Source organism: Engystomops pustulosus, chromosome 8, assembly GCF_040894005.1.
Source record: "Engystomops pustulosus chromosome 8, aEngPut4.maternal, whole genome shotgun sequence".
Classification (NCBI taxonomy): Eukaryota; Metazoa; Chordata; class Amphibia; order Anura; family Leptodactylidae; genus Engystomops; species Engystomops pustulosus.
The window spans coordinates 109,056,497-109,079,720 of NC_092418.1; the positions used below are offsets into that span (position 1 = coordinate 109,056,497).

Sequence of the window (23,224 nt, forward strand, 5' to 3'; positions counted from 1 at the left end):
TATAGTAGTTATATTCCTGTACATAGAGGGCAGTATTATAGTAGTTATATTCTTGTACATAGGGGGCAGTATTATAGTAGTTCTATTCTTGTACATAGGGGGCAGTATTATAGTAGTTATATTCTTGTACATAGGGGGCAGTTTTATAGTAGTTATATCCCTGTACATAGGGGGCAGTATTATAGTAGTTATATTCTTGTACATAGGGGGCAGTATTATAGTAGTTATATTCTTGTACATAGGGGCAGTATTATAGTAGTTATATTCCTGTACATAGGGGGCAGTATTATAGTAGTTATATCCCTGTACATAGGTGGCAGTATTATAGTAGTTATATTCTTGCACAGATGGGGCAGCATTATAGTAGTTATATTCTTGTACATAGGGGGCAGTATTATAGTAGTTATATTCTTGTACATAGGGGGCAGTATTATAGTAGTTATATTCTTGTACATAGGGGGCAGTATTATAGTAGTTATATTCCTGTACATAGGGGGCAGTATTATAGTAGTTATATTCTTGTACATAGGAGCAGCATTATAGTAGTTATATTCTTGTACATAGGGGGCAGTATTATGGTAGTTATATTCTTGTACATAGGGGCAGTATTATAGTAGTTATATTCTTGTACATAGGGGGCAGTATTATAGTAGTTATATTCCTGTACATAGGGGGCAGTATTATAGTAGTTATATTCTTGTACATAGGGGGCAGTATTAAAGTAGTTACATTCCTGTACATAGGGGGCAGTATTATAGTAGTTATATTCCTGTACATAGGGGGCAGTATTATAGTAGTTATATTCTTGTACATAGGGGCAGTATTATAGTAGTTATATTCTTGTACATAGGGGGCAGTATTATAGTAGTTATATTCTTGTACATAGGGGGCAGTATTATAGTAGTTATATTCCTGTACATAGGGGGCAGTATTATAGTAGTTATATTCTTGTACATAGGGGGCAGTATTATAGTAGTTATATTCTTGTACATGGAGGGCAGTATTATAGTAGATATATTCTTGTACATAGGGAGCAGTATTATAGTAGTTATATTCTTGTACATAGGGGGCAGTATTATAGTAGTTATATTCTTGTACATAGGGGGCAGTATTATAGTAGTTATATTCTTGTACATAGGGGGCAGTATTATAGTAGTTATATTCCTGTACATAGGGGGCAGTATTATAGTAGTTATATTCTTGTACATAGGGGGCAGTATTATAGTAGTTATATTCTTGTACATAGGGAGCAGTATTATAGTAGTTATATTCCTGTACATAGGAGCAGCATTATAGTAGTTATATTCTTGTACATAGGGGGCAGTATTATAGTAGTTATATACTTGTACATAGGGGGCAGTATTATAGTAGTTATATTCCTGTACATTGGGGGCAGTATTATAGTAGTTATATTCCTGTACATAGGGGGCAGTATTATAGTAGTTATATTCTTGTACATAGGGGCAGTATTATAGTAGTTATATTTTTGTACATAGGAGGCAGTATTATAGTAGTTATATTCTTGTACATAGGGGGCAGTATTATAGTAGTTATATTCCTGTTTATAGGAGGCAGTATTATAGTAGTTATATTCTTGTACATAGGGGCCAGTATTATAGTAGCTATATTCCTGTACATAGGGAGCAGTATTATAGTAGTTATATGCTTGTACATAGGGGGCAGTATTATAGTAGTTATATTCTTGTACATCGGGGGCAGTATTATAGTAGTTATATTCCTGTACATAGGGGGCAGTATTATAGTAGTTATATTCTTGTACATAGGGGGCAGTATTATAGTAGTTATATTCTTGTACACAGGGGGCAGTATTATAGTAGTTATATTCCTGTTTATAGGGGGCAGTATTATAGTAGTTATATTCTTGTACATAAAGTACAGTATTTTTGTATTTGTACTCTTGTACATAGGGGTGACAGATTCCTTTTAAGGTGCACCATCATGGGGACTCAGTGGTTAGCATTACAACCTTGCAGCGCTGAGGACCTGGGTTAGAGTCCCAAGGTCAACATCTGCAAATAGTTTTTATGTTCTCTCTGTGTTTGTGTGGGTTTCCTTTGGCCCTCCAGTTTCCTCCCACACTCCAAAACATACTGGTAGGTTGAATAGATTGTGAGCCCTATGGGGGACAGGGACTGATATGACAACTTCTGTGCAGCGCTGCGTAATCTGTGTGCGCTATATAAATAAAGAATTATTAGTTATAATTATTATTATTAAGGTGTTTCTGTGTGGGGAAAAAAACTTGTCATGCACCCAGCTAAAAAATCCCCAACGCTGACACCTGCTGGTGAAACTCTTGAACTACTCTCTATACCATTTCAGAAACTTCTGAAATATAAATGGACTTTTCGGACAAATTGCTTTACAAAGGTGAGAATCAGCTAGAGACTAGACTCCAGCCCTGCGCCCGGGGATACATGACCTTCTATGGAAGAAAATAGTGTAATCCATAACGATAACTCACTATCATGAATATTAAGGGGGGGGGGGGGCGGTGAGTTAAATCATTGTGACACGGACCAGGACTGGGATTTATTAGCGCTGATTTGCCTGTGAATGATGAGTATTGGTCGTAGCCGCTCAGGAACATGTGCACATTGCAGCTTTCTGGACACATCCTGCAGACCTTGACATCTGCTACTGGATTCCTGCTCGTATTCCTGGCGCCGGCTCCTTGTGCACGGCTATTGAGGTTACCCCGGCGTTGGGGGGGGGGGGGGCTCGCTCCCCTCCGTGACTCCCATTCCCCTTTATTCTTTCCTTTTTTTTATGGGTTCGTTTTGATTTATCTTTAATAACGCGGAGGATTTCCAGCTGCAGCTCCTCTAAATACTTTCATCTGATAAATAGTGTTCCGAGAGTCAAGAGGTTTCATTAATATATGGATGAAGTTCCTGGCGCGGAGACTCCGGATTTCCCAGTGCTAAGTGTTCGTGTTATTTCGTATCAGTATTCGCTGCCGTAATCTACACGGTCAACCGCAATGTGTTCATCAGAATTGATTTCTTGGCCGTGTTTGTATCTGAATGGGAAATATGTTCAGGGTCTATGGACGCTGTCACCTATGAGCCGGAGAAGTGTCTATATGCATTATGGGATAATCGCTACAACATGTGCACAAGAGAAGATGGAAAATAATGAAAATATTCCGTTTTTTGACTCAATCTTAATCCCCACAAAGATAATGCACATAGTGATGTCACAGTACAGGGATAATACACACAGTGATGTCACAGTACAGGGATAATGCACACAGTGATGTCACAGTACAGGGATAATACACACAGTGATGTCACAGTACAGGGATAATACACGCAGTGATGTCACAGTACAGGGATAATACACACAGTAATGTCACAGTACAGGGATAATGCACACAGTGATGTCACAGTACAGGGATAATGCACACAGTGATGTCACAGTACAGGGATAATACACACAGTGATGTCACAGTACAGGGATAATACACAAAGTGATGTCACAGTACAGGGATAATACACACAGTAATGTCACAGTACAGGGATAATACACACAGTGATGTCACAGTACAGGGATAATACTCACAGTAATGTCACAGTACAGGGATAATACTCACAGTGATGTCACAGTACAGGGATAATACACACAGTGATGTCACAGTGCAGGGATAATACGCACAGTGATGTCACAGTACAGAGATAATACACACAGTGATGTCACAGTACAGGGATAATACAAACAGTGATGTCACAATACAGAGATAATACACACAGTGATGTCACAGTACAGAGATAATACACACAGTGATGTCACAGTACAGGGATAATACACACAGTAATGTCACAGTACAGGGATAATACTCACAGTGATGTCACAGTACAGGGATAATACACACAGTGATGTCACAGTGCAGGGGATAATACACACAGCGATGTCACAGTACAGGGATAATACACACAGTGATGTCACAGTACAGGGATAATACACACAGTAATGTCACAGTACAGGGATAATACACACAGTGATGTCACAGTACAGGGATAATACACACAGTAATGTCACAGTACAGGGATAATACACACAGTAATGTCACAGTACAGAGGGGAATTAGAGAATTTCAAAACACAGAATTAAAGGAGTTTTCCCACAGTGCAAGTTAGGCCCTATCCACTTGCTGATCGGTGGGGGTTTCAGTGATCGGACCCTCACAGATCACTAGAACGGGGGGCCGATGTACAGTCACACCCCTCGTAGCACCACCGAGATGTCCAGAGAAGCCAGAGCTCAGCAATCTCTGTCAGCTCCATAGAGATGAACAGGGCAGCCTGCACACCCCAGCCATCTTACGAGGGTTGTGAACCCCATTCTGTTGATCTGTGGGGGGTCCCATTACTGAGACCCCAATCAATTAGCAAGTTAAGCCCTATGTTGTGGATGAGGCCTAGATTGCTTTGTGGAAAAAACCCTTTTAAAAACATGAGGACATGCCCCCAGTGCATTTGGAAAAGGCACAATCCTGAATAATAAAGCCATATATCACAGTCCTGCTGCTACTAACAACATACAAAAAAGCACCTATCACTGCTGCGAGCTTCACGCTACACCTCTGGCTTTAGAATTGCTCAATCAGCAGTTTTGGATCGGATTATCAGCCTGTTGGACTCCGCTGGATGTAATTGCTGGTTGGCAGACTGTTCCCTCGTCCGTATATCTCCATCCTCTCACATATTTCTACATATTCAGGTGAATTTATGAAGGTGATGAATCTATAATCAGGTCCAGAGGAGACGAGAACTGAGCTCTGATAGGAAGAAGGGGATGAGGTTTCATATGAAACAAATGTGCGCAGAGAGAGTTGGCAGGAGTTGACTTAAGCTTTGCTATTTTTTTCCCAAAGTTTGGGTGGAACCAGAGACTTCACAAGCAACATCTGAGTGCCAGGCGCATGTCCTAGGACGGCTTCCATGGAGAGATGTCTGGCACACCTGGAAATCACTGCTCACAGCAACGTGCACTCATCACCCCAAAGCAGGTACCCACCTCCCTCCCTGAGTGCCCCCTCTTCTGCTAATAACAGTTATGAAACTTTCTAACAAACTTTTCTAAAACTTTTCAAATGAAAGATCTGTAAAGTGTTCAAAAGAATCCGGAACCTGAAAGTAACAGATCAAGACAGATCTGATACATTGTAACGAATCAGCTCAAGGTTAGACTCTAAATGTGAATTCATTTTACCTACATGAAATTCAGACCTTTGAGAAGGTTAGACATTTATGGATTATTATTATTATTATGTTTTATAATTATTTTAATAATTTTTTTAGTATTACTGTTTATTTTTTAGATCTGCTTGTGGAACTGAAAGTTCAGAGCTCAGCCAGTTTTCCTATTATCTCTTAATCTCTGTGAATTATCTCTTAATCTCGGTTCCGGTCCCTATTCCTGCATTATACGCTGCCATTTTCTCTGCGATCATTGCTCACCGTGATGTTGCTGGGTATTCATGCACGGACGTCCACATTCAGTTTAATTCATCTGCCACAAATTATCCCCCAATGTAAAGAGAATTTCCCTTAAATGTAGTCATATGGTCCCTTAGAAATAAAGTACAGCTGTCCTTGGATACGACCACCACTGCTTGAGTGATTGCTCAAACAAAGGAATTATGTTCGTATATGAAATGTTCATGCATGTCCTACAGCCGTCCTGTGGTAATAAACTCTGAATCCAGGTGGTCAGGTACTTCAATAACCTTGTCTGGCCACCACTTGACGAATGTGTGGGTGGTCGTATCCAAGGACAACTATCTTGTTTATAAGACAACATGACTAAATTTATGGGAAATTATCTTCATACATGTACATTTTTTTAATAACATCTAATTGAAGAAATGTTTATATATCGCAGATGAATTAAATTAAAATGAGAATTCCCCTTTAAAGGCTTTGACGGCAATGTTTAAAGAATTAACATGGATATTACTGGCAGGGGTGAGTCTGAATACTTCATCCTGAAGTTTGGGTCCCCATCCCACAATGTTCACAACAGACCTGAACATTGCAGGTTCGAGTCCACTCAATCCTAGTCGGTTCCAAATCACAGTCGCTACAATGTTGCAAATTGTATCTCTCCCTTTAATTTACAATCTTCTCAGTTTCCTCTCTATTCTTCCATTTTTTTTTTCCGCGTTCAATGTATTCGTCTCTCAACCCTGGGCTTTCACCTTCAGTGGCTCCTTCGTAAGGGTCCATTGGGGTACAAAGATTTATTGTATATGCAGTAAGCCATTCATACACAAAGACACCTGTGCAAGCCAGTTGGCTTCAGTCAAATCTTGTTTAACATTTAATTATGAATATAATTAGCATGAGTTAGGAGACAGGCCAAGCATCTGCAAGAAAATTTAGGATAGCAAAAAAAAAAAAAAAAACCCAAAATCACATGAGAAATTGCAGGTTTAGCTTTTTGCTATTTTTTGTATTTTTAGCTCTTTTTTTTTTTTGCATTATTCTACATATTTTGTATAAATATGTAATTCCGCGAGTGATCTTTATCTAAGTAACAAGCCGGATAAATTTCTGTCATCAATTTTTGGTTAATTAGTGAAAACTCGTCTGCGATTATGCTGAAAAATTCAGTGTTAGCAGCATGCTCGGCGCACCAGTGAATATCATAAAGTTTTCTGCAAAAATATTTATCGATACTTTATTCTAGCGGTTGTGAGTTTTTTTTTTTTTTTTGCTTCATTTTTGAAGACAAAGTTTTCATTTTTGTTTTTGTTTTTTTTACATTTTGGTTTTAATTTTAAAAATTCTGAATAAATATTTAAAACTTTTATGGGGGTTACTATTTTTGTGCAGTGATCTGGACCCTGTAAATAGATCAAATATGGGATCATCTCGTCCTTTTCCTATGATTAATGCAGAAATAAACATGTCAGGGGATAAAAGCGTTTACAAAGTGGAAATAAAAAGGTCCATATGGCCATTAATTATGTGTAAATCTGTCTTTTTCTCTGTTTTGGACATCCATATGTGAATGTGAATGTTTTCTGTGTGATTCCAGGTAATGGTAATTGTGGGAAGATTCACCAACTGGGTTCCCCCATCATCAACCCCCAAACCTAATTGTGGTGCACATAATAGAAGTTTAGAGTGTGAGAGACTTTCGTGTGGCCTCCCTTATGCTCCATTCTGTTAGATTTCTTCCTTTCTCTCGCTCTCTGCTGTTTGCTGTCAATCCCATGATGCCTCAGAGCAGCGTTTCATAGGAATATACAATGTTGCCCTCTGCATATACACTCAGTTTCCTCTCATCCATCGTTCTAAGCCGTCCTCATGGTGTCGCACTGTGGTCGCCATTAACTAAGGGCCGAAACGCTTTTTTCGTCGGGTTTACTGAATTTTCCCGATTTCTGCCGAATTGCCCTGGGTTTTTGGTGCCCGCGATTGGATTGTGGCACATCAGCTCCGGCATGCACGCAATGGAAAACGGGGAGCGTGGCCGTCGGACAACCCGATGGATGCGGAAAAAGCGTGGAATTTTTTTTTAAAAAAAGTGTCGATTGACACGCACTTACCTGCACCAGGAATAGGATAGTGAACTCCGGTGAACTCCAGCGGACTTCAGCGCAGCAGCGACACCTGGTGGACATCGGGCACACTACCTTAGTGAATCCCGGCAGACCCGAATCAGCGTCGGAGAACCCGCTGCTGGTTCGCAACTGGTCCGGGTAAGTAAATGTGTCTTTCTACTCACTTACAGTCTGTCCTCACTGACAATAACAGGGAAAGGGGAGGGGAATGGGACAGGATGAGTCAGAATATCCTTCTACAGCTCCTCCTAATCACTAGAGCTCAAACATGTAAACAAAGATCCACAGAGAGTTTACAGACAGCACAAATTTAATATCACTTGATGAACATTCATGGGATTATAATTAAGGCAGTGTAGGTACATGTGCAACCTATGTAAAAGATTGGCCAATCCCTTTAACCTTTTTGTTATATTTTCTTGAAAATTTAATATATTTAAAGATGCAGTCAGGAAAGCTGTGCTGACATCTGCGTAATTATAGCTGTGTGACAGAAGCTAGTCTAATCATCCCCAGGAGCTGTAATAGGACGTTGTGCGCCCCGCTGGAGAATCTGAATGATATGGTCCATGTAGGTTTGTTATCCAGAGGCCTAGTGACTCCGATGGTGACCTCCACCCTCTTCAGGAAGACTACAGGAAGGCTTTGGGTTTAGAGGGGGTCATCATGAGATCCCATAACCTGACAGAGGACAGAGAATTTTCAGATGGCTGGAAATAATTGAATAAGGTTTTACTGGCTCAATTCTATAGCTATAGTTTTTGCCAGAGTATCTAACTTTATACCGGACCTCAGATTAAGAGCAGAAAGCAGAAGACAATGTAATTTATAGGCTGGTGTGGTCTCTTGACTGGGAGATGATGAAGGGTAGGTTCCCAGTCTTACACGGTGTATATATATATATATATATATATATATATATATTATAATAACATTGGCATGGATGTTTAAAGGGGTTGGCCACTCTTCCCGTGTGCCTTTACTAAATAATAATCTCTGAGTGTCAAGTGATTCAGCAATCCTGCTACTTACTTTAGTGCTGTCTGCAAACTCTCTGGGGATATTTGTTTACATGTCTGAGCTTTGATGAATAGGAGGAGCTGCAGAAGGAGATTATGACTCATTTTCCTCTCCCACCTCCACCTTCCCCTGTGTTCATCAGTGGGTGACGCCATAAGGTCAGACTGAAGGAGTGTGAAACAGGAAGCTGTGTATGTATGCAGAGGGCAGCATGGTGAGAACAGGGAAAGGCTGAAGCTCTTAAAGGAGGCAAAGACACAGGAATATGTACATGCAGATACATGTCTAATGGAAGAGATTTAATAAAATATGGCCAAGCCCTTCAAGAAAACTTACTGGTTAATCATCGAGTTGCCTGATACCATAATCCACTACTGACTTTACCTGTATGAACAACAAGCCACCCCTGCAAAATTTCTGCAAAATTCTCATTTTTCTATTCCTAAAATACTAATAAAGTGCTCTCTATGAAAGAAAAAATTGTATCATGTGATTCATAAAAAAAACCCATAAAAAGCATAGTGTCAAGTTGTAGACCTCCCCCTCCTCCCTTCCAGAGAAGAGTAGTGGGACTTGCTACATTGCGCAGGAGCATAGTCCCAATTTCACTATGTGTTGAAACTTCCTCTGCTACAGTGTGATTACAACAGACAGAAGAAGGAAGAAAGTGCTGAGGGAGCAGGGGAGAGGGTGAGACAGTGTAACAGCCTGTAAAGCTACAACAAGGAGGGGCCCTGGTAATGCCCCCTAGAGCCATTCAGGCCCATTAGGGGGACTTACAAGTTGATTTTAGAAGGAAGGGGGCCATCAATAACAAATATAAGAAGATTATCACAGTTCCAGTGCCGGGATTTATAGGTGTTTCGAGTTTATCACGATGAGTTTCCTTTAAACAGTCACATCAAGGATCTATAATATATTGTACATAATGAGGCCAAGAATGGAAACAAAATGCTGGTCTAAGGTAAGCTGCTGGAAACTGGAAAAAAATGACACTAGAAAACACAACCACAAAAATCAGAAAGAAGAGCCATTATAATACTATCCAAATAAAAGAACTAAAAAACATAGTTCACACCCTGAAAAACCACAACCACAGCGCATGAGACAAGTTTTGTCATCAATTTTTAGCTAAACCCTTGAGTTTTGTCATACAGGCAGTCCCCGAGTTACATACAAGATAGGTTCTGTGGGTTTGTTCTTAAGTTGAATTTGTATGTAAGTCGGAACTGTATATATTACAATTGTAACTCCAGACAACATCTTTTTGGTCTCTGTGACAATTGGATTTTAAGAATTTTGGGTCGTCGTAAGAACCAGGATTAACACTAAAGCTTCATTACAGACGCCTGTGATAACTGTTATAGTTGATTATTGTAGCCTAGGGCTAAAGTACAATAAATTACTAATATCCAGAGGTCCGTTTGTAACTAGGGGTCGTCTGGAAGTAGAGTGTTCTTAAGTAGGGGACCGCCTGTATTTTGTAAATTTGTATGTTTTATAATTCATAGAACACAAAAAAAAAAAAGTTTTGAAAAAAAAAAAAACTACACAAAGAGTAATACATAAAGCAGTTAGATCAACTTCAGTCTTTTTTTCTGCTACTTTTGCATATATTCCAGCATAATTAAAATTCCCGGAAAAAAAAAAGAGTCATCACTTAATACAATCTACCACAATATTGGGACCTGCAGCCTATCCAGAAGATACAAATCAAAAAATGTGGAACTTATTGAAATTTCAAGGCGTAAAACCTATCGGAGAATCCATCGGGCGTGATCTTAGTTACACAGAGTTCGAAATTGCTGTTATTAAAGTCATTATTGCATTCAGGATATTGATTTACCTCATCCATTTCGGACACATTGCAGCCAAAAAAAAAAGTGAGCTCGCAAGTTGACATAGCCAAACCCCAACTGTGCTGGCAGTGTTCAGGCAGAGGGGTGTAGGTTACATAGGCATTTGTCATCTGGCACAGCCACCCACATTAAATGCATAAAGAATAATATTTCAGAGCAAACAACAAGTATTTATACGAAAGAACAAACAATGGGCCGCGATAAAACGGGCAATGCACAGCGGACACTTATCTTTTGGGGCCGGGATCACATGACATCACGTGATCCCGGCACTGATCCCATCTATATCTCCCCCCAGTCTCCATTGGCTTCGGCTTCTACCCAACATGTAACATATAAATTTGACACTTCAATTGCCCGAACATGACAAAAACCACAAATATTTTTTTCATAAATAAGTATCGAAGCGATTTCTGCCAACGCAGGAAAATAAAACATTTTGAAATGTATGTCAGATGTGGGATGTTTGGAAAATATGTCGAAAGAAAGGTAAAGTGCTGAAACGGAATGGAATGACCTTAACCTTAACTCTTGTACCGATTCCAAGAAGATTTTCCACGCCATAAAACGACACGACACACATCACCGGTGACTTTTTGTTTTTCAATATTCTTTATCAAAGTTAGAATAACTCCATTGCCGCAATATGTATTTACATAAATACTTTGCCTTCCAACCCAATGGGGCACAATTACTTACCCGTCCCGTCGCGATCCCCACCGTGCGTTGTCCGACGAGGATTTGGTTCTGCCGTGATTTACTAAGATTGTGCATCCAATTTCCTGCATGTGTCGTTTCCCAAGCTGAGATCCGCCGGAGTTCGCCTTCTTCCTGGTGCATGTAAGTGCTGACACAATTTGCTTTTTAAATTCCGCGGTTTGTCCGAATCCGTCGGGTTGCCCAACGTCCATGCCCCCCAATTCGTGTCGTATGCAAGCCGGCGCCGATGCGTCACAATCCGATCGCGTGCGGCAAAAACACAGGGCAAATCAGCGCAAAATGGAAAAGATTTGAAACCCGACAAAAATGTGGCGTACGGATCCTTAGTAAATGTGCCCCAATATATCATTTTGCCCCCTTTTTTTATCATATTTTACTCAAGCGATTGCCAATTTATCATGGCTGTTACCTTGAACACTCCCAAAAAGGAACATTTGTCTTTTTCTGCTAGCTACATCCCTGCATTTTGATACCAACTAATATTTTGGCTTATAGAATCAGAATACTTCATCAAAAATTGGGAATATTTGAGTTAAGCAGTTTTCCAACGTAAAGCCACACCCCACTCTAGATATGTCACGGCATGTAGGAAAAAGTGAGGCTATAATAGATGCATCATATTGCACCAAATTTTGTTTTACAGTACAAGTACAAGTTGTAGAGCTGAAGACCCATGCACATTGGCATCTAAACCCTCACCTTCTAAAGTCTACCCACTGGGAGCCATTAGTTACTAGCACCAGATCTTAGTGCCTCTTTAAAGTTCCCTAAATAAAGGTCCCTTGCTAATCTGTTGTTCTGCTGTAATTATTGTACCTTGTCCTGAGTACACAATTGTAATCAAGATTACTCTGCACTCTGCCTTCCCTGACCCCACCAATCATTTTGTTCTGTTCTAATCCAGACTTCTCGAATGGTGGGCACCTAGTTATCTTGTTGCAGTAAGTATCAGATGTCTTTGTAGGGGTTAAAGGTTGAAAACCATTAGACAATTTTGTGGAAGTAGACTTAAGCCACTCCGACTAGATGATACAGTGGGCTCACAACCTTCTGCTTATTGAGACAGTGGGGGTCATTTACTAAGGGCCCGATTCGCGTTTTCCCGACTTGTTACCCGAATATTTCCGATTTGCGCCGATTTCCCCTGAATTGCCCCCGGGATTTTGGCGCACACGATCGGATTGTGGCGCATCGGCGCTGGCATGCACTCGACGGAAATCGGGGGGCGTGGCCGAACGAAAACCCGACGGAATCGGAAAAAACGCTGCATTTAAAAAAAAAAATGTGTCGCGGAGCTTGCACTTACCTTCACTCAGCCCGGCTCGGTGTATTCCAGTGCGTTCCGGGGAACTTCAGCGCAGCAGCGCCACCTGGTGGACGTCGGAGAGAATGCGCCGCTGGATCGCGAATGGACCGGGTAAATAAATCTGCCCCAGTAAGTTCACATCTTGTACTTTGCCCACGTTATAAGGATTCCAGAAGTGTCCTTATAAGGCAGACGTATACCACAGCCACCGTTTTTGCCAGGAATAGCTTCCATTTGTGCATTGATCATTATAAAATTATAGTATAACATGTGATGATTCACCTTAGTGACCATCTGTGCAAAACATGGAATGACCCAATCGGTGAGAGTAGAGCCATTGCTTATCAGTAACATTCATTATTATTATTATTATTATTATTATTATTATTATTATTATTATAAAGGGGTGTAAAGAGGAGATAGGAGGGGTCTTAACTTGATTAGGGTATAGAGGGGGTGATTTCATCAGTAGGATTAATGAGCGGAGCTGAAAGCTCTGTACCCGAACCTGAATGCTCACCCGCAATGTTAAAGCCCATAATCGGCTCTGGCAAGTGCTCTGCCATTTTCCTGAGGACCGTCACTCCCCGTGACATCATCAGAGAGTGACAATCCTAGAGTAAATGGTGGCTTTCATTTCAACAGTTAACAAACGTGTTACCAGTGGATTGACTGAGTCAAATGCCGGAACTAAATGTCCAGCACATAACATGAACATTACAGTTCTGCTCTGCTCATCATTAATCAGGAGCTTAGGGGCCCTACCTACCTACCTGGTCTTACCCCTCCAAATAAGACCAATGCTATGTACACTATACATGGCGGTAGTGGGTAGGCTGGTTCTGGGTGGTACAGATTTTTCATTGGCGTCCGCACCTCTTATTACCTACAAGGAAGCATGGAAGCCACTTTGGTGCAAACTCCTCCTCTATAGGTTTCCATTCAATTCAATGGAAGTCACAGTCAGGCACTAAATCACTAGTAAAACGTAACATTTCCAATAAATAAAAAAAAAGGAATTATGATAAAAGAGCTTAAGCAGCGCAAGACATGGAAAACAACGTCCGCGCTCCATTCTTGACACATCTCGTAAATGGTAACTTCTTGTATCTCACCGTAACAGGCAAAACTAAAATTCGGCGACTGCTTGAAATACATAATCCTGAGTAGAATAGTTCCAAAAGGAACAGAGGAAAGTAATTATTAGCGTGAAATCATGTGATGTCACGTATGGAATATTCCGCTCTTTTGTCTATTGTATAAACAAAAAAATAAATATATAATTTATTACCATTGGCGAGTAATCTCTTGAAAATAATTTACAAAAATGAAAATGAAAATTGTTTGTTTTTCCCATTTTTTTGTGCCCTTAAAAAAAAATTAAAAACTTGGAAAAAATTTGCACTTACTTATTGCTTCCACAAACTGCTCAAAGAAGCAATGTGGGAACAGAGGATCCGGCAGCTCTCGGAAAAACATCTTGAGTGCTCCAGTGACAACGTGTATGTCCTCCCACTGGCTGTCGTCCAAATTCAGCTTCTCTTCTGGGAAAACACGAGGAGAAATGGAACAACTGGTTTTAATGAAACAATTACAAGACACTAATTATTATGTTAATGTTTCCCTACTATCATCAGCAACCGTTAACAGCCTTCTGCACCTAGAGGTTTGGTGCGGTGCTTGTTTTTTTTTTTTTTTTTCGTTTTTTTTTTTCCCCGACTCTAGGAGAGGAGCGTGTTCAATGAAATACCATCTGTAGGAATGCAGCTAACAAAAAAAAAAATTTACAGGAGATACAAAGAGACGTGGCATTGACATAACATGTCAGATACATTTATTCCCATAATGCATCAGCATAGAAATTAGAATTACGGCTCGACATGATTCAAAGCTATTTGGTTTTATTCGGGAGGCCAAGGGGCTGAGTTGCCAATGTTGTGCAACTCGAGGGACCGACCTAAGGCCTAACGGAGCCAACATGAGACATATGCTTATTGCGGCAATAGAAAACAAGCTATTACGTTACATATGCCGGCCGCGCAATGTGCTGGGGAATTATAGGTAAAGCATTGTCACATTTGTTTGTGGCTGACAGCAACATCAACTAGGAATATGCGCGAGAGGGGAAGGAGGAGGAGGGAGGGAGGGGGGCAAATCCTCTTTTTAATGATTTCAATAATGTTCTGTTTTCAACTCAGCAAGGTAGACGGCGGGAGCAACAATGCTTGGCGGACCCCTGTTGGTCTACCTAGGCCGTGTAAATCTGTCAGGGATGATAACATGCCAGACACAAAAAATACTCTTCTTCCAGCCGCCGCCGCTCGCACACAGGAGGACGTTTTGTTTGAAGCTAACCTGAGCGGAGAATCTGAAAGAGAGAACTTAAAGACAATATTTAATTAGGAGGAATGAAATAATTATCCGCCATTGCTCGGCGTTATCAGGTTGTAGTCGCGAAAAAACATCAGACGTACGGTAATTACACGGCGCGCACACCTCGCTGCTCGGTGACAACTTTTTGTGGAGAAGTGTGTAAGTGTTACATAGGGAAATTAATACTTTTATTTAATTAGATTCGATTGGAAGAAGACAATACAAAGCGTTTACAATGGCTCAGGTAGAATTAAAACGTGCGGAGGAAAACCAGAAAAATGCATACTTTCTAATCGTTTTTTTGGGATGGAACAATAAGTCTAGAGATATTTCCCTTTTTTCTTTACACAACATATTTGAAAACTTGAGGCACTTTGTAAACAATACAATTGTGTGATACTCCGTCAGGGGATGTTTATCCTACATGTGTCCAAATTGGCCGTCGTGGTGTGATGTGAGTTGCAGGTTTTGTTAGCATGTCATGAAATGGAATTGGGTAAGGATAAAGTTGGACAATTCATTGTTGTCTGTCGTGCGTGGATTAAACCTCAGCGCTCTTGAAGGAGGTCTCCAATTATCTGTGTTTATCATTAAGGATGAACAAACCTAATGAAGTTCAGATTTGGCAGGTTGGGCCGAACCTTGAAACCCAACCCGAACCCAAACAAGAACACCCAAATTGGTGCCAGTATAAACCCTTTAACTGTCTTTGCCAGTACACATTGGGGTGTTACCAGCAGGGATGAGCCTAAACTCCAAACCAAGACTTCTAGTTGAATGTTGCAATGTCCCTATTTATCATCTAGTCACAGGAAAGGTCTGTTCACAGAAAGTTTCTGTGCTAAAACCGGGCATTTTATAGAGATTAATGGGGCTCTTGAAACTATTAGTTCCCATGTTACCCATCCTGTGTATAGGTAATAAATGTACATTGTGGGAAAACACTTTGAGGTCCAAAGACAGATTTGTAGACCAATATGTTATTTTGGACCTCTTATATTTACATATTCTTGCGTTTACAAAAATTGAGTCTTATGTATTGTGTTTATGGAGGGGGCTGTTTATGTCACTACTCTAACTATATACACAGACACCGTTCGGGTAATTTATCATACAGGTTGCGTGGTTATCACTTTTCATCATAGTATACCATGGGCCACATTTATCACTTGTTTTTTCTGTTGTTTTTGCGCCTTTTCGTTTAGGCGCACCGTTTTTGCGCCATTTTTGCGATTAAACGTCAAATTAGCCGCGCAGCTAAAATAAGCAGCTTTCCCTCATCTATCGTTCAATTCCAGATGTTTTGCTGCGCCTAATGATATTCATCACGTGCGACTTTTGCATTTAGGCGCAAAAACGGGCGCAAAAACACTCCAGCCCGAAGGTGGCGTTATCTGAGAAGAAAGCACTGAGCCCCTTTGCAGAAGAGCTCATTTCTAGCAGCAAAGCTCAGCCAGACACTGGTACATATAATACAGACATTACATACTCTGCAGACACTAGTACATATAATAGATACATTACATACACTGCAGACACTGGAACATATAATAGATACATTAGATACTCTGCAGACACTAGTACATATAATAGATACAATTACATACATTACAGACACTGGAACATATAATAGATACATTACATACACTGCAGACACTGGAACATATAATAGATACATTAGATACATTACAGACAGGAGCTGCAGACTATTTACAGTTCATCACCTTCTATTTACAAAATATTCTGCAAAACCTGAGCTCAAAGCAAGAGCAAGAGAAGTTTGCACAAGTTTGCAGAATTTTGCAGATACTACAAACAAGTGTCCCCCATGTAATTCTGCGCAGTGTCTGAGGGGGATACTGTGCAGAATTACAGGGGTGCAGCAGGAGACCAGCACTGGGGGATCCCCTCCAGGAGAAGCCACTGCTGAGGAGGTCACTGGGTGCTGGGTGTCACACACCTGGGTGCTGCTGAGGAGGTTACTGGGTGCAGGGTGTCACACACCTGGGTGCTGCTGTGAGTGTTATCTTCATTCTGGGCTGTGGGAGAGGCAGAGAGGAGCTTGTAGCAGGATCACATGTAAGTGCCCGAATCTAACATTGCGCCTAAACTGTGTTAAAGTAAAGTGATTAATAAGAGGCAGAAAATATACTTATCACAGATGGTTGTAGCTTGTGATAATTCTAGCAAAACATTGCGCCAGAATTTAGGCGCAACTACTACACTTAGGCGCACAGAAGTGATAAATGTGGCCCCATGTCTCTTCACTATGGCCCATCGATGATCAAGAAGCAAGTCCCCCGGTCTACTCTAAAGAGTTTCTCACACCTGCACCCACAGGCCAATATAAGGAGATTTGTGGTTGTTTTAATTTTTCTTCATTTATACTTTGCTTAGTAAGACAAATTTTTGTCTTTTCTTCCCAAAAAATGTTTGTCCGAATCCGTCGGGTTGTCCGACGCCTGCACCCCCCGATTTCTGTCACATACAAGCCGGCGCTGATGCGCCACAATCCGATCACGTGCGCCAAAACCCGGGCGAATTCAGCGCAAAACGGCGCAAATTGGAAATATTCGGGAAAACCCGATAGAATCGCGGCCGCAGGGCCATTAGTAAATGTGCCCCATTGAGTCCTCATCTGGAGAATACAAACTATAAATACAAAGTTAATAGGCCCACAGGATCCAAAACATCTGACCGGCTACAGATGGAAAGTTTAAAAAAAAAAAAATAGAATAAAACAAAACCTTCCTGGGACAAATGTTTCATACCTAAGTCTGACAGGGCAAAAATCAAATCCAATTTTCTTTTGTTGGGACTTGAATCGGAGAATATCCCGTCAAACTCCATTAAAGTGACTTGTGCTCATTGATCATCAGCAGCATTGTGTGTCAAATTCCACAACTGACGTCAATAATGACTTTGACATAAACGTCTAAGGGGGGGGGGGCAACTTCCCACCGTAGCATCTCCATAGAATTCATGTGCGTGTCAGCACGAGCCGTGGTCATCAAGTGACCTCCCTTTAACTGCAATCAAGTTGATTGTCTAAACATGATCAATTACCATCTCCCTCCTCCCTCCACCCCGTTCTTTTTTAACTCCCATTTGGAGCGGAACACAAGACACAAGTGTACAGGATCTAGACAGTCGTCAAGAGACAATGACACAAAAAGACAAAGAACCTGATGGCTTTACTGTCACTTTAAAGAACGAGGGCTTTGCATTGTTAAAATGTGTCAGATATTTGGAAATGTCCCTCTCGCCGTGGTGCCACACCCCCTGCGTGCCCTTATAATAAAATTGGTTTTACTCCTGATTAAATCATTTTCTCCTCTCCCACTACCATACTTTTCATAATGGACCTGTGTACTCTACAGCTGGCGTTCTTCCCATGACACCAATTCTTACTTTATCTTTTAAGCACTTTGCAGCTAGGATCTCATGCAGAGGGCTTATGTTTTGTTAAGAGCTTCGTTCTTACAGAAATAGCTGAACACATGTTCTAAAAAATGTTGTACAATTTATTGCTTGAAACACATTTAGAAAATGTAAAAGTAGCTATGTTGTAAAGGGGGGATGTCGGGGAGACGAAGGAACTATGGGCGACGTGATCAACGTGTTTATTTGTTGAGGATAGACGCCGTGTATGAGGGATCTGATGGCTTTGATGAGATATAGACGGAGGCGTTAATACAGTTTTGGCATCTGGCATCAACGGCGGAACTTAAAGGGAATGAACAGGAATCTAGATTGTTATATAGGCCTTCAATATCTGATCAGTTGGGGGATGCCACCTGGTCCCTCTTCCAATGAGCGGTTCCTTCAAATAAAAATATGGAACATGGAGCTAGGAGCCATGGACTCCATGTCCCTGTTGTGGCTAGAAGCCTCAACTACAGCTGCAATTCACTGACAGTGACTTAGATCCCGAGCTCCGTGTCACTGTATTCACAAGCAGATGTTCAGAGTGGGGGATTGGTGTTGGCTCCCAACTATCAACTATTGCGATTAAGGGCCAACCACTTTAAAGCTTAGAACATCCATAGGAATTTTGTTCCAACTATAATATATTATTTACGGTACCAGTGTTCTCATATTGTGAAGAGAGACATTATTCAGATAATCTAGGACTAGGTTGCCAAAGACTTACTTAATGGATATTTCAAAGACACTGGATGGTTTTAGAACAAAACTATAGAAACTTACATCATGGAGAAGCCCAACAAGGAGAGGAACTTGAGGGGGTGCATTACCCTAATTCCCCGAAACCCATATGGTGTCTCCCCCATTCAAAATGAATGAAAAGAGTTTTGTGCAAATTGAGGTTTTTGCTTCCTTGTTCATTTCCGAAAACGGGAGTTCCAAAGCTGGAAATAAGGCAGAGCCATTGGTCTCCTCTGGACAGACTAACTTTGATACCAATTTTATGAAATGAAAGTGAACGACAATTGGGGACTGGAGTCAATAGAGACCATGCACCTAAGTTATGACAAGGATGGACCTTGTCAAGTATTAGGTTGTATCAAGTATTAGGTTGTATCAAGTATTAGGTTGTATCAAGACCATCATTACCAGTCAATTGTCCCCAATGTGGTAGAGTAGCAAAAATTCTTGGCCATTTAAGGAGACATTAAAAATACTCAAAATATTATACTTTTATTACATTTTTTTTATAAATTATACATGTAACGGGTCACACAGACAACGGAACTAAAAGTCTCTATGGGAAGAGTCCGGAGGGAGGAGTCTGTGGACCAGTGGACCCTCTGGACCACCGCAGGAGATGGTATGAGGCCTGCGGTGGCAGCCAAGGTACAGGGAAGTGCAGGAAACAGTCCAAGCCTGGGATGACAGCAGCAACACAGAGGAACACTGGTAACGCTGGCACGGACTGCAGACACCGCTGGACTGGAACCCTGGAAGGCACAGCAGGAAGCGTATGGGAACGCTGGAGACAGGAGACACGGAGGCGTCTGGAAACGCTGGAAGACAGGACACACCAGGAGCGTATGGGAACGCTGGAGACACACAAAAACACAGGAAAGCGTCTGGAAACGCTAATGGGCTTTCTCTTCCACAGGAACGGCTTAGGGAAGCCTGGCATGGAAACCATAGGAGATCCTAGGAGAAGATCCGGCAGGGAGAGAAGGGAGGTGCCGGATTATAAGGGCGAGCCGGATTAGCAGGAGCCAATCAGGAGGACGCTGGCCCATTAAGGCTTGAGAAGTCTGCGCGCGCGCGCGCCCTCTAGTGGTGAGAGCGTGCGACTGCAGGCTAGGAGGCGTGCGGCCTACACGCCGGGAGCCGGAGCACAGACAGGAGCCAGGAGAGGTAAGTGAGGGCAGGGAGACGGGGACTGGCAGGCAGCGGAGCACGGGTGTACCCGTGACAGTACCCCCCCCTTTAGGGCCCCTCTTCTCTTCTTCTTCAGCCTCTTCTTTCGCCTCCTCCAATTCATCTCGGTGACGGAACACCTAAGGAGAAAAGCAGAAACAGGACAAACTTGCATAGACTCCTCTGCAAGCAGTACAACCAGAGACTGAAGTGGCTCTTGGGAGGCCGGAGCAGCACTGGGAAGCTGCGGAGGCAGGAGCGGCTCTTGGAAAGCTGGAACAGCTTTAGGAAGCTGCGGAGGCTGGAGTGGCTCTTGGAAGCCGGAGGCCGGGGTAGCTTCTAGGAAAGCCGGAGAATCTGGAGAGGTCACTGGGAAGGCCGGTGGAGACACTGGAGCGACCTCTGGGAAGGCCGGTGGAGACACTGGAGCGACCTCTGGGAAGGCCGGTGGAGACACTGGAGCGACCTCTGGGAAGGCCGGTGGAGACACTGGAGCGACCTCTGGGAAGGCCGGTGGAGACACTGGAGCGACCTCTGGGAAGGCCGGTGGAGACACTGGAGCGACCTCTGGGAAGGCCGGTGGAGACACTGGAGCGACCTCTGGGAAGGCCGGTGGAGACACTGGAGCGACCTCTGGGAAGGCCGGTGGAGACACTGGAGCGACCTCTGGGAAGGCCGGTGGAGACACTGGAGCGACCTCTGGGAAGGCCGGTGGAGACACTGGAGCGACCTCTGGGAAGGCCGGTGGAGACACTGGAGCGACCTCTGGGAAGGCCGGTGGAGACACTGGAGCGACCTCTGGGAAGGCCGGTGGAGACACTGGAGCGACCTCTGGGACGGCCGGTGGAGACACTGGAGTGGCCTCTGGGAAGGCCGGTGGAGAACTTGGAAGCGGTGGAAGCATGGCGGCCGGCTGGAGTGGTTCTTGGAAAACCGGATTAGAGCTTGGAAGCTGAGGAAGCACAGTGGCCGGCTTTTGGAACACCGGAGCCAAGCGAGGCCGACATGGAAGCCGGACTTGAGGTTGCTGGCAATCATACAGCTGCAGAGGCATGGAGGCAGGCTGGAGTGGCTCTTGGAAAGCTGGAGCAGCACTGGGAAGCTGCGGAAGTAGAGTCTGCGGTAGCCGGGAGTCTAGCAGCTGTCGGAGCAGGGTGGTAACCCCGTTCAGATCCTTTCTCCAAGAAAAAATCAGTTGAGACTGCTGGGAGAGGACCTCTGCCAGCAATTGGTCTGAGTCATTAGAACAGTCCATGTCCTTGACGGGATCCATGGCCTTGGCGGGGTCCATGGCCGGATCTTGCTGTAACGGGTCACACAGACAACGGAACTAAAAGTCTCTATGGGAAGAGTCCGGAGGGAGGAGTCTGTGGACCAGTGGACCCTCTGGACCACCGCAGGAGATGGTATGAGGCCTGCGGTGGCAGCCAAGGTACAGGGAAGTGCAGGAAACAGTCCAAGCCTGGGATGACAGCAGCAACACAGAGGAACACTGGTAACGCTGGCACGGACTGCAGACACCGCTGGACTGGAACCCTGGAAGGCACAGCAGGAAGCGTATGGGAACGCTGGAGACAGGAGACACGGAGGCGTCTGGAAACGCTGGAAGACAGGACACACCAGGAGCGTATGGGAACGCTGGAGACACACAGAAACACAGGAAAGCGTCTGGAAACGCTAATGGGCTTTCTCTTCCACAGGAACGGCTTAGGGAAGCCTGGCATGGAAACCATAGGAGATCCTAGGAGAAGATCCGGCAGGGAGAGAAGGGAGGTGCCGGATTATAAGGGCGAGCCGGATTAGCAGGAGCCAATCAGGAGGACGCTGGCCCTTTAAGGCTTGAGAAGTCCGCGCGCGCGCCCTCTAGTGGTGAGAGCGTGCGACTGCAGGCTAGGAGGCGTGCGGCCTACACGCCGGGAGCCGGAGCACAGACAGGAGCCAGGAGAGGTAAGTGAGGGCAGGGAGACGGGGACTGGCAGGCAGCGGAGCACGGGTGTACCCGCGATCCACGACATGGATCGCGGGAGCACCCGTGACAATACACTCCGATTCCCTACCACCTCAATGTCAATGTTCCCTGGTCCCCTGTCTCAATTGACACAAAAAGAACACTGGGTATCAATGAGCTCAGTACGACTTTAAAAAATATCGACACTTTCAGATATCAAAGAACACCCAGAAATCTCAACAAACTTCTCATCATAATAATAAACAGAAAGTGTATATCAATTCCTAGTATTAACATTTACACAAAATGTACTGTAGGTGATTTGTTCAAAGTTTTTACAAAGTTTTATCTTTGTATTTTATTTTTTCATTTGAATGAGAGATGCAAACTGAGCATAAACGATTTCTGAGCCTGTGCCGTGTGACGAATGCTTCTAATGGTTTCTTAGGTGATGAAATGATGATAATTCTACTTTTATTTAACATAATTTAACTTTTTTTTCCCTCCAGCTATATTCCAGGAGTCGTCTTCTGGCCCCAGGGTTTTGTACTGAATAAATAATGCGTCTCCTTTTAATCACTTTCCTGTTGGTTTCACGTCATGAAGATTCCTCTTATGTAGCAGTATAAGAATTTAGATTTTTATTGTCCTGATTGTTGTAAAAAGTTTTTTTTTTTTATTGTAGCAGTCACCTCCATAGTTGGATTATTGTAATTTTATTTTATTTTATTCCATAACCTAAAGAGGATGTCACCCAAAGGGAACATTGGTAGAAACCAACGATTGTAAGAAGATTTAGCCTTCCTAGATGTGAATGTACATTAGCTTCAAATTAACAGCTACTCTTTCCAACTGGGCCATGCTCGCCTCGCAGGTGGAGGCCCCTTGGCGCAGAATCTGGTGGTGCCCCCTACTGACTGCAGTATTCTTCTTCTTCTACTTTCATGTTAGCCCAGCTGTTTGCTTTGCTGGAACAGTGGCAGTTGAAGTAGTACTGACTACTTGACTACTAGTCCCAGTCGCTACGCCAGTCCCATGCTCCACACCTTCTCTGGAAGTTCTCTCCT

The 23,224-nt window shown here is 42.9% G+C and overlaps 1 protein-coding gene across 1 annotated transcript in view; it reads right to left on the reverse strand.

Moving 5' to 3' along the window:
• The window catches only part of ARHGAP15 (Rho GTPase activating protein 15), a 492,002-nt gene that overhangs the window by 81,701 nt on the left and 387,077 nt on the right, over positions 1 to 23,224 (reverse strand). The window contains exon 13 of the mRNA XM_072122220.1: positions 13,909 to 14,043. Within this exon, the coding sequence (XP_071978321.1) occupies positions 13,909 to 14,043 (135 nt within the window). The remainder of the gene's footprint in view (positions 1 to 13,908; positions 14,044 to 23,224) is intronic.